The sequence below is a fragment of the Peromyscus eremicus genome, chromosome 16_21, assembly GCF_949786415.1.
Source record: "Peromyscus eremicus chromosome 16_21, PerEre_H2_v1, whole genome shotgun sequence".
In the NCBI taxonomy this organism is placed as follows: Eukaryota; Metazoa; Chordata; class Mammalia; order Rodentia; family Cricetidae; genus Peromyscus; species Peromyscus eremicus.
Window position 1 is genome coordinate 37,198,149 of NC_081432.1, and position 12,574 is coordinate 37,210,722.

The 12,574-nt window shown below is 52.0% G+C and overlaps 1 protein-coding gene across 1 annotated transcript; it reads left to right on the top strand.

Annotated features, from left to right (window-relative positions):
• The first annotated feature begins 2,985 nt into the window (after window positions 1-2,985).
• Window positions 2,986-12,281, top strand: Neurl3 (neuralized E3 ubiquitin protein ligase 3). The gene is made up of 5 exons (XM_059243804.1): window positions 2,986-4,268; window positions 4,963-5,205; window positions 9,188-9,676; window positions 10,182-10,235; window positions 11,750-12,281. Exons 2-5 carry the CDS (start codon window positions 5,178-5,180, stop codon window positions 11,941-11,943), a joined length of 765 nt encoding a protein of 254 aa, XP_059099787.1. The 5' UTR covers window positions 2,986-4,268; window positions 4,963-5,177; the 3' UTR covers window positions 11,944-12,281.
• Window positions 12,282-12,574: the final 293 nt, after the last annotated feature.

Sequence of the window (12,574 nt, forward strand, 5' to 3'; positions counted from 1 at the left end):
ATTCAGAGGCTAATTTGTGAGAGATGGTTCACTTCTTCTACCGTGTGAGTTCCGGGATTAGATTCAAGTCATCAAGCATGGTCACAAACACCTTTACTCTCCCAATCTCTTGGCAGGTCACCAGATGGGTAAAGAGGCTATTATACCTCCCTGTTTGCCGCTGGCAAATCCTTGTTAGCCACTTCTGTGTTTGTGGCCTTGGTTGTTCACGGAGCTAGCATTCTGGCATTGCAGACCCCTACCATCTTATGTGATAATGTAGGGATCCTAGGATGCTGATGGCTGGGCCTGATGGAGCTGGGCTGCCCACCAGTGTCCCAGTTCAGGCAGGGCTCCTACCTCTGCTGGACCACAGGCTGGCCTGGGCCCCCACGTGGTCTGCAGCTTGCTCACCACTCCAGCTCCTTCTCAGAGAAGGAGGCATCTCTGAGGTGGTCCACACAAGAGCCCTTTGTCATGATTGGGGCTGGACAAGTTGAGGGCTGACTGCCACCAGGAGGCCCCATGAGGTGACAAACTGGCTCTGGGTACGGGGAGTGTTGGGGAGCTTTAGGATGACTAGAAGAGGTTTGGAGGCCTCAGAAGGTGCTCTGGCAATTGCTGGCCCTGTTCCAGGGTTGTAGGTTCACAGGACCTCGATGCCTCCTGCAATAATGACTACAGCCAGCAGAGGCCGCCCCGGTCACTGCCGCAGTTCTTTAAGACGGCCAGTGTTACCCTGGAGTACAGAGCCTGTCCTGTCCTGGGAGCACGCCTTTCCAGGCACCGGCTTTGCTGGGATGGTGGCACATAGGACACCATGGGAGGCCTCTAGCGGGCACTCAGGTGGCCTATCAGCTGCTATTTGTAAAACTCCTACTATGTGTCAGCCCAGTCACCTAAATACTGACAGAGCCAGTAATGAATCACTAAAGAGGGCATAGCTATGTGGCAGTGAGGGCAGACGCTTTTTTTTTTTTTTTTTTTTGACAGGGTCTGACGTAGCCCAAGCTGACCTCAAACTTGCTATGTGTCCAAGGATGACTTTGAACTCACTTTAAAAAAAAAATCAGTTTGAGTGCGCACACACAATGTATGTGTATGGGTGTGTAGGTCAGAGGACAACTTTTGGACTTGGTCCTCTCCTTCTACCTTTGTGTGGGTTCTGGAGATTGAGCTCAGGTTGCTAGGGTCATGCGGCAAGCAAGCACCTTTACCCACTGAGCAGTCTTCCAGGAACTGTGTACACTCCTTGTGCCTCAGTTTCCCCTTCTGTGAAATGGAAGTGGTTCTAGATGGACCCTTTCTGAGGACTTCCCCGCAAGGACTGTCAGGTTAGTACAGTATTGGACTTACAACAGCAATGTCTAGGAGAGTATTCTCTGTCCTTCCCTTCATAATGGCTAGACCCTCGCTACATAAGACACACTTACAAGAGGAGGAACCCGCCTTTCTTATTAGCATGTATTCACTGAACAAAACAATGATGTCATCATGCCATTTTCACACACGTTTGTAACGTGCTTTGATCATATTGAGCTCCCACTACCATCCCCTTCCTCTTCCCAAAGAGTTCCTTCCAGCTGAGCATGGTGCCTCACACCTATGACCCCAGAACTTTGGAGACCGAGGCAGGAAGCTGGCTGTGAATTCCAAACCAGCCTGGGAGAAGGAGTGAAATCTGTCTCCGTAGACAAAGCTCCACCCACAAAGAGCCTCTTGTACTTTCAAGTCTTCCTTCCTTCCTTTGCCATCCCAGGAATCGAACCCAGGACCTCAGGCATGCCGGGCACACACTGTATCACCAAGCTACAGCTCCTAGCAGTATGCACCGTACTTTTTAAATTTTGCATTCTTTATAGGAGAGGAAACTGATGACGTCTGTCTTTCTGAGCCTGGCTTGTTTCACTTAACGCGATCTCCAGTTCTGGCCCTTTCCCTGCAAATGACAGAACTCCATTCTTTACGGCTGAAGAAAACTGCACAGACTCACATTTCCCTCATCTCTTGATGGGCGCCTCGGCTGACTGCACAACTCGGCTGGTGTGAGGAGTTCTCAGGTGCCTCTGTGGTAAAGCACAAGCATTTAGTACGGATGTAAAGTTTTATGATACCTGGAGCCTTCCAGAAATAGAAACCCAGATGGGGGAGGGGCATGCACAGATCCACCTCAAGCTGAGGGGTTCTTGGTAATTACTGAGGGAGGGGGAGTCATCTTTGTTCAGGGTGTAACCACCAGAAAATTGCCTTCGATCCATTCAGTAACCCACACCCATGCATATGTCTGCTGGCAAGCTTAATTAAATTCAGTGGGTCATAAAAAAAAAAAAAGTTGGAGAGGGACTTGTTGGAGAGAAGAAAGGGTCCAGATAGGGTAGGAGGGGACAAGAGAGAGATGGGGTGATTATAATCAAAATACATCATACATAGGCTTATTGATTCTCCAGAGGACCCGAGTTGTCAGGACTCACAACTGCCTGTAAGTTTAGCTCCAAGTGGATCCAAATCTTCTGGCCTCCGAGGACACCCACATTTAGGTGAATGTACATACAGACACATACAATATACATAATAAAAATAAAATTTAAGGTTGAAAAATAGCCAAGTGGTGGTGGCACATGCCTTTAATCCCAGCACTTGAGAGGCAGAGGCAGGCTGATCTTGTGAGTCTGAAGCAAGCTGGTCTACAGATCGAGTTCCAAGACAGGTTCCAAAGTTACACAGAGAAACCCTGTCTTGAAAAACAAAAACCAAACCAAAACAAACCAAAACAAAAGAAACATTGAAAAATATACTATATACATGTATGAAATTGTCAAAGACTAAATAAAATAGTATTTCAAAAGAAGAAAAATGAAGACACAGGACTGGGAATGTAGCTAAGTTGGTAGGGTGACTTGCCCAGCAGGCATGAAGCCCTGGTGTGTGTGTGTGTGTGTGTGTGTGTGTGTGTGTGTGTGTGTGTGTGATTTTTTTTAATTGAATGAATTTGTTTTCGCAGGTATGGATATGTACATGCCGTGAACATGTGTGAAGGTCAGAGGGACAACTTTCGACAGTCAGTTCTCTCCCTCTGCCATGTCGGTCCCTGGGATTGAACTTGGGTGGTCAGGCGTGTGTCTTCACCCAGAAAGCCATCTCACCAGCCTCCAAGCCCCAGTTTAGATCCCCAGCATTGGAGAGTGGAGGCAGGAGGATTGGGAGTTTAAGGTTATCCTCAGCTATGTCGTGAGTTCAAGGCAAGGCTGTATGGAGCCTTGTTTCAAATAAGAAAGACCCAAAGAAGGGGGAAGTCTGTGTGTTTGCATGCTGGTTTGCAGTTGAGCCCAAGAGTGACCGTAAATACTATTATAGTGAAGAACACTGGGGCAAAGGTGGGTGTGAGTTCACGAATGGTGATAAGCTGGGCGGGGCCTAGCAAGAACAGTCTGTTCAGGTTCTCCCCTGCCTTGATGTCAGCGGTAAGCACAGAGTGAGGGGCTCAGGGCTGGCTTCATGGGAGAAAGGTAGGGTAACAGAGAGGGGCCTTCCTGTCTCTGCTACTTCCCAAATGTTTAGAATGGATGTCCTGAACCCCATTAGTGTAGTAGCTAAATTCACTTGGATGTGGGTGTCTGGGCCAGCCTGCCTTTCCACCTGCTGGCTGCCGGCCTGAGCAGGCTACAGGTCCTGCCCATGGGGCCACACCACCTGCCTGCTGGTGTACAACCAACCCTGTAATTTTCTATAAAGGCTAAAGTCCCAGAGCGGGCACCTTGATAAGGTGCCGCACATACCTCTGGTAGGGGAATGTGGTTTATCAGGAAGGAACTCTTGGCTCCAGCCCTGGGCAGCCACTCATGGCAGCCAATGCCACAGGTAAGGCCCAGCAAGGGAGGAGCAGCCAGCACTACCCAGAGACTGGTGTGCCTGCCAGGAGGAGCCAGGAGCCTGAGCCTCTCGGACTGGGCCAGCCAGGGCATTGGACCAACTGAACCTTTAGGATCCGCGGGCCTCCGGCTCAAGTGATTGGGACTTACTCTTGAGCAGTTACATCTGGCCTCGGCAGAAGAAATACATCTAGTGTGGAGACAAAGGGCACTCAGCAAGGGCGTGTCAGGAAAAGAGAAGTCCAGAGGTTACAGCAAAGTCTGAGGTAACCGGGGCTACCGATGTCACCCACCTTCTTCTTACCACTTCTCACTTCGGCACGCTGCCGGCTGGAAGAGGTCCTCAGACCAGTACCTCCTGGTTCCCATTTTATAACTTGGGTACCCCGGAGCTAAAGAAGACGAAAGGATCTGAATAAGGTAACACAGTGGGCACAACCTGGGTCTCCAAGTCCTTCCTCAGTGGAGACAGGGTTTCTCTGTGTAGCCCTGGCTCTCCTGGAACTTGCTCTGTAGACCAGGCTGGCCTTGAACTCATAGTGATCTACCTGCTTCTGCCTCGCAAGTGCTGGGATTAAAGGTGTGCGCCACCACCTCCTGGCACTATTCATTTCTGTAAGCGTCCAAAGAAGTCACTGATGGTGGCCTTGATCTGGAGTCTCAGGAGAGACTCAAGCTGGTGATATGTGTGTGTGTGTGTGTGTGTGTATGTGTGTGTGTGTGTGTGGTGGTGGGGGAATGCAGAGTATCTGTAAACCTCCAAACCAGCCTCGCCACCAGGCAGGCTCAACTGCACAGGTCCCAGGATTCAGCTCGTTCAGTTTAACCTACTTCAGCAGCGCTGTGCACCTTCTGTATGTGGGGTTGCCATGGTGAGCCACGCTGGCCGCATCCTGGAGTTCCTGCATGCTCTTTGAAATTTCCGATGCCCAGGTCTCCCCCCAGGCCAGGGGCACCAGAGTCTTTGCAGGGGCTTGGGGGTGGGCACAGGTGTTTACTAACATGCTGTGGGTGGTTGTAATTCACAGACAAGGGCTGATTAGAAGTCAGAGAGAAGGGGGTTCTTTCTCTCTACGCTGGAGCCACAGTTACAGTCCCTGTTTCCTTTTCTCAGGCCGGCTTGCTGCAGCAGGTCTACTGTGAGCCACGAGACGTCGTGGGGAAAGTCCCGGATATCGTCATGCGTGACAACATCTAATTAATCATCAACCCTGTAACGTGATCTCTAGCCTATAAAAAGGGAACCTTCAGAGTCTCATAAACCTGACCACTGGCCTTCACAGACATCTCCAGAACCAAGGACTTGTGTCCCAGGAGGAGCCCAGACTAATGGGTGCCCGCCTCAGTCCTGAGGCCAGTAAGTAGACTTCCTGTATGCCTTGAGTTCACTTCTGGAGTCTAGACTGCAAGGGAGTACAGGTGGGAGAGGTCTGGCAGGGGGACAAGGGAGACCCTGAGCCATCGTCACCTCGACTGGGGTTTCTGACCAGATCTGCACGCGGGAGTGAGCTTCCGGTCTTCCCAGGAATCCAGCGGAGGTTGGGTGACTCAGGCCCAAGATGGCTGCAGAGATAAACATCCCTCCTCCCCCACCCGCTGTCTCTAAGCAGTGTTCATCTAGGAACTGGACACAAAGAGAGAAACAGGGCTGAGGTGGGTAGAAGGGTAGAGAGAGCTTCGGAGGCCCGGTAGAAAAGGAGGAATTTCAGCTTTGCCAAATTAGCGACGGCACCGGGGGCAAGTCATTCTGTCCCCGTGCCCTTGGTTTTTCTCATCTGAAGGCTGGGGACAATGCCACCCGCCCTGATATGGCCTTCGGGGCTCCAAATACAGAAGTCTAAATGGTAACGAGATAGGAAGTTTCTCTGAGACACTTACTTGTACCTGTGGTCACGGTGCCCCTCAGTGGAAGGACCTGGCTGGGTGTGAGCGGGCAGGAGAAAGCATTCCAGGTCTTAGCACAGAGACTGGGACCAGGCACCCTGGAGATGCCTCCCAAGCAGAGCAGAACCCCTGCTTAGGCTCCATGGCAAGCATCCAAGGCTCACTCACAGTGGACAGTCACACCCCGAGGAGTCACCTCTGCTGGGGCAGCTGTGTTTGGATTCAAGGCAGGGCAGTAACGCCAAAAGCTATGTAGTATAACAGGTGCAGGGGTGTGTGTGTGTGTGTGTGTGTGTGTGTGTGTGTGTGTGTGTGTGTAGCTGAGCTCACGGTCTCCTTGGGGCTGGGAGGACTGGAAGGGACCTTTCCTGAGACTCCCCCCAACCCCCACAATCTGAGTGTTTCTATATAGGATGCAGAGAGAAGCAAAGGGCTGAGTGGGTGCCTGGCACCCCAAAAGCCTTGGTGGCTGGAGGGGTGGTGATGAAGGTGCTGACCATCATCTTCATCACCATCACGGAGCAGGCAGATGACGATCCATTCCTAAAATTCCCAGAGCCTTGCCTGCAGAGACTATAATTTGCCTTCATCTGCCCAAGGGCTGGAGGTGACCCTAAGGACATGACTTGTGCGTCCCGAACTTCCTAGCAGTCTGGGTCCAGGCCAGCAAAGCCCCTTCCCTACAGCAGTGGGGGACACAAAAGTGGGGTCACTGAAGAGGGTCCTCCTCTTACTCTGTTCCATGGAGCCTCGGGGTCTGACCTGAACATGGAGCCCAGAACAGGAATGGTAACCTCTTGGTAGAGAGTGCTCTGAACCCTGTGCCAACCCTGCCAACTGGGACAGAGCTAATTAGAGAGCCGTGTTTAGCTTGTGCCCACCTCTGCCACTCACCCAACCCAGCAGTGCGATCTGTCGGGTTGCTTAGTCCAAGGGTGGGAGGATTCCTGCAAGGCTCTGTGGAAGGGGCAAGGCAGAACGGAGATGGCGTCTACCCCTTTAGTGCCACGGTGACCCAGCTCTAAAGTCAGGAAGCGGAGCTCATTGTAAAGGAAAGGGTGGAGCCCCTGTCGGGGACAAAGTCCTGAAGGCCTTTTATAGACTCGCTGGGTGAGGGTGGCTTTCAGCCCTGCTCATCCTGGGCCGTGTGCCGTGATTAACCAACACGAGCCATCCAAGAGAGAGAGTGTAGAGAGACCAAGCCTCAAGAGGCCCCTTGTTCCTTGCCTGTGGTGACACCTCCTGATGGTCACACTCAGGGAGTTACCCAGAGGCTACCGAAGGTAGGGATACGAGGCCTGAGCATGCAGTTGAGAGAAGGTGGTTCAAGGGCTCTGGTCACCTAGGGACCCATGGTGGCAGCTCTGTCCCCTCAGCTTCCCCTGTAACACAGGACACGAGAACATAGCTCTTGCAGGCTGCAAAGGCTCCTGAGTGGTGATGGAGCTTTGCCCACTCAAGCTGCCACCCAGACCAAGGCTTTCTTTTCCTGGGGTGCCAAGGGACTCTTGCGTCCCTCAGAGGCCATTCCTAGGGCAGTCCCCTTCCTCCTGAACTGATCCCCCCACCAGCCAGACTCCTTTTTTCTCCTCTAGGAAGTAGATGGGGCAGTGAACTGACCTTCCCTCTCTCCCAGAACAGTCCTTCCAGTCCTCTATCCTCCTGGGGATGGGACGAGGCCAGATGAGGACTGGCCACCATTTTGAGATGAGCAGTCCAAAGTTCTCAGACCCAAAGGGGATGTGAACCTTTTCCACTGAGGCTGTAGTGGTTGAGGCTGGGGCTCCAACTTGGCTCTATTTCTGCTCTTGTGGTGGACCAGAGTTGTAGCCTGTGGCTCTCAGGAGAGTACACCTTGCTTCTTCCGGCAGCAGGGTCGCAGGTGACTGTCACCAACATCCACTCTTGTCCAGACTATTGCTCAGGTCGCTTACCAAGCCTACCCCTGAGCTTCTCCTGAGTCCTTCACGTCAGTGGTGGCTGTGACTCAGCTGAGTGACGGGGTGGGCCCTGGTGGTAGCCCCAGGAGTCCTCAGTCCTATGTCTGGCTCCCCCAAGCAGGCCCCTGCTCTGCAAGGGGAACAGGAGACAGCCAGCTGATGGGGGATGGGCTCTCTCCGGGGCCTGGCTCAAGTTCAGACTGAGTTCATCTTTCTTTTTTAGCCAGCAGTCAGCTGGCTTCCTCTCCTCTCCCCTACTTAAAGAGGAAAGGCAGGTCTCTGTGAGCAGATCAACTCCTGCTGTCTTGGAGCCAGGGCTGAGAAGAAGGTTTGCCCTGCAGGAAACTTTCCCTCCTGGCTGCCAAGTGCCTTTGTGCGAGAAGTCCCTTGGTTCCAAAGCCCACTTCAGGCCTTGGCTGAACAGAGGCATCTCCACAGACCCTTCTCAACGTGTACCCGTCTTGTGGGAAACTGCTGGGTTCCCCTCTCCCAGGACCAGGAAGTCACTTTGGGAGTGGGGTGGGGGGGGGTGGGGCTGATGCAGCTCACCTATGGGAAAAGGAGGTTAGAGAAGCAGAGAGGAAGGCATGGCCATCGTGGGCCACCGGCGAGGACATGCATAAGTTAGCAAGCGAGCTCTGCTCCTCCAGGCTAGGTATTTGAAAATCCATGAGTATTGCATCTCATCTAGGGGCTGGTGAGATGCCTCAGCCAGTAAAGGTGCTTGCTGACAAGCTGAACGACTTTAGGTCAATCCCCTGAACCTACGAGGTAGAAGGAGAGAACTGACTTCTGCAGGTTGTCCTCTGACTTCCACCCACGCATCCTGGTACTCCTGCACCCAGTGAAGAAGTAAGTGTTAAAAAATAAAAACAATAAACCTCAACCAGGCAGTGGTGGTGCACACCTTTAATCCCAGCACTTGGGAGGCAGAGCCAGGTGGATCTCTGTGAGTTTGAGGCCAGCCTGGTCTACAGAGCGACTTCCAGGGCAGCCAGGACTACACAGAGAAACCTGTCTTGCAAAACCAAAAACCAACCAACCAACCAACAACAACAACAACAACAACAACAACAAAAACCAATAAACCTCATCTAAGTTCATATGCTTAAGTATTTGGTTTCATTTTGTTTAACAACAGCTCCCTGTCTATGTAGCCCAGGCTGGCCTGGCCTGGAACCACTTACTAGACCACGCAAACCTGGAACTTGCCTTCACCTCCACAGCGCTGGAATTAGAGCACCATCACACCAAGCAAGCTGCTTTTTCTATTCAATCCCAGTAATACCCATGGCTCAGGGCTTAGACACAGGTTCTTTTAATTTTCATTCCAGGCAGAAGGGGCGACTGAGACTGGGGACAGGGGAGGTTAACAGACGGGGCAGGTAGAGCGGGCTGGCTTGGTGCGTGTGGGTTGAGGCCAGGGTAGCCTAGGGTGCTGGTCGTTTTCTGGGGAAACTGGTGGGTTAGGATGGGCCCTCACTGACAGGCTACTCGCCCTGCTCTGCCCTACAGACGCTGAGGTGCCCCGCGAGGCTCTTAGTTTCCACGGGGATGCCACCGGCGCGCAGGTGCATCTGGATGACCTGCGGAGCACAGCGCGTAGGCGCTCCACGTTTCACGATGGCATCGTGTTCAGCCAGCGGCCAGTGTGGCCCGGTGAGCGTGTAGCGCTGCGCGTACTGAGACATGAGGACGGCTGGTGCGGTGGCCTCCGCGTGGGCTTCACGCGCCTGGACCCTGCGCACGTGGCCCCGTCCTGCCTGCCACCCTTCGTGTGCCCCGACCTAGAGGAGCAGAGCCCCACGTGGGCAGCGTTGCTTCCAGAGGGCTTCGTTCGTGCGGGGAATGTGGTCTGCTTCTGGGTGAACCGTCGAGGCTGGCTCTTCGCCAAGGTCAACGCTGGCCGCCCCCTCTTGCTGCGCAAAGACGTGCTGGTCCAGGGCGCCCCGCTCTGGGCGGTGATGGATGTGTACGGGACCACAAAAGCCATCGAGCTGCTGGGTGAGACAATCCTTGGGGTCCCGAACACTGTGATTCTGGAGTGTGTGGCGTGGAGACAGAGTTCCAGGTGGCTTCACGCACCAGTCTAGAGGCCCTGGTAGAACTGTTTATTCCTTCAAGTTCAGAATGCTATCAGTCCACGGCCTAGTGTAAGGATGGGCATCAGAGACTTGAAATGGGCAAAAGACTTAGCCTTGTCCTAAAGGATGATAAAATTTAAGACCAATGCCCTAAATAATGTTAGAAGGCTGGTCACGTTTCACAAAGGAGAAAGCATTTAGATGGGGCCTTGCCGCTTAAGCAGAAGTTCACCCATACACAGGTGAAAAGCAAAAAAACAAAAAACAAAACAAAACAAAACAAAAAACCCAGCAAAGATGTGAAAGCTCTCAGCTGAGACCAGCAGTGAGGAAGGACTGTGTGCGTGCGTGCGTGCGTGCGTGCGTGCGTGCATGCGTGCTCCTGGAGCTGCTGGGCTGGCCCTGAACCTCCTTTTCTGCCTTAGATCCCAAAGCTGACGCCTGGATCATCAACGGGGAGGCAGTGCCAGAGTCTGAAGGTGAGCGGACTTCCCAGCATTCTGGCACCTAGGGAGGTGGCTGGGAAGTCAGGCTGTTCAAAGCCATCTTTCTAGGTAGCAGAGAGAGGCCTCCACAGTTCACTGCCCGCTAGAGATCCAGAAACAATGTCATGTTTCTGCCTTTTAGATCATTCCCAATTAGGAGAGTGTATTCACGAGCAGACACCCCGCTTCTCTGGAACAGTCTCATGTGACCTAATCTAGCCTCACATTTACTCTAAACACTTTTTCAAATGCTGGCATTATAGCCTAGTTTAATCTCATTTTTTTTTGTTTTTGTTTTTGTTTTTGTTTTTCGAGACAGGGTTTCTCTGTGTAGTTTTGCGCCTTTCCTGGAACTCGCCTTGGAGACCAGGCTGGGCTCGAACTCACAGAGATCTGCCTGCCTCTGCCTCCCAAGTGCTGGGACTAAAGGCGTGGGCCACCACCGCCCTGCTTTTTTTCTTTTTTTGATTTTTGTTTTTGTTTCTGTTTTTTTGAGACAAGGTTTCTTTGTGTAGCCTTGGCTGTCCTGGAACTAACTAGCTCTGTAGACCAGGCTGCCCTGGAACTCACTGAGATCTGATGGCCTCTGCCTCCTGAGTGCAGGGATTAGAGGCGTGTGCCACCACTGCCTGGCTCTCAGATTTTCTTCAAAAAAAAAAAAATTAAAAGAAAAATTATATACACCATGTATGTGCCTGGTGCCTTCAGAGGTCGTAAGAGGGAACTGGATCCTCTGGAGCTGGAGTTACAGACAGTTGAAAGCTGCCACGCAGATGCTGGGAATCAAACTTGGATCTCCAGCTAACCAAAAAAAAAAAAAAAAAAATACTGGGAAGAAACCCATCCATATATACCATGTGAATCTAGCAATTTTTTTCCCCTTTCCTTATATTCTATTTATTGGTAAAGCTTTATGATTAGTGTAGGGATGGATGTGGGTTTGGTTTGGTTTTATCTCCCCCACCCCTTGTACTGGGGCCTAAACCTAGACCTAGGGCTTGCTCTAGGTGCTCTAGGGTCTCACACATTAGCCAAGCCTCTACACCTCGGCTGTATACCCATCCTACTTATTTTCTTTCTTTTTTGAGACAGTCTCATGTAGTCCAGGCTGGCCTCAAACTCACTATATGTAACTGAAGATAACCTTGAACTTCTGACCCCCTTGTCCCCATTTTTATCACTACTGTTTGATTGGTTGATTGGTCTGTAATAATAAAATAGAACAATGGTAACAACATACAGTAATAACAATTATTTAGTACTCATGATTTTTTTTTTCTAGAACTTTCCATTTGATAGTTTCAGACCCCAGGTAGCTGAAATTGGGAGGCAACAGCAAAGATAAGGGGTTGTGTGTATTTTGTTGGTTTTCATTCGATTGTACTGAGTGGATTCTCAGGGGGCACAGTTCCTTGGCACACTGAGCTTTCCTGCCCTGTGGTAAGACCATGAGCAGGTAGGTGGCCTACCCTATGTGTGCCCCTGACCCATGCTGTCTCCTTTTCCAGTCACATCAGGAGAGGAGTGTGTCATCTGCTTCCACAACACTGCCAACACCCGCCTCATGCCCTGCGGCCACTCACACTTCTGCAGCGCCTGTGCCTGGCATGTCTTCAAAGACACGGCCAAGTGCCCCATGTGCCGATGGCAGATTGAGGAGGTGGCTGTAGTACCTTTACCGAAGACTGGAGAAGGCTCCTGAAGAGAGAGGGCTTCCTGGAGTGGGTGGCAGACGGGACCTGGCTCTGAGCCAGGCCCTGCAAAAGGAGAAACCTCTGTCTAGACGTGGGTCAGCGAGCATGGTCACAGGCCACCAAGCCTGATCTTGGGTCAGCAAGCCTTGTTAGCCTCGAGGGAGGCTCAGTGACTCTTTCCTCAGCCAGAAGTTCGGGAGAGGTTGATATGGCAAAGAGAAATCTCTCTGGCCACTTTGGGAAACCCCCAGTGTAGCAGGGGCAGCCTGAGCCCTCAAGTTACAGCTGAGGACGTGAAGGGACTGGTCTGTGTCTGGCAGAAGCGTCAGAAGCAGGGACACAGAACATGGTGATTTTCTTGTCGATTTGTGAGATAATCAAAATAAAGTTCGTTTTTGTATTGACTGTCTCCTTTGCCGTGCTCAGTGGGAGGAGGTGGCACTCAGACTGGTTAGGGCATTTGGGGACATGCTGTCCTGCCCTCCCTGACTACACTGATCTTACAGTAAGGACTGCATGGAGCTCTGGGCCCCTGGGTCCATGGGTTCTGTTGCTGAACATAGCAGGGATTGGGTCAACACTCTCAACCAGACCTTGCCCTTGCCAGCCTGGGTTCTGGGGACTTCGGGATGCTCTGAC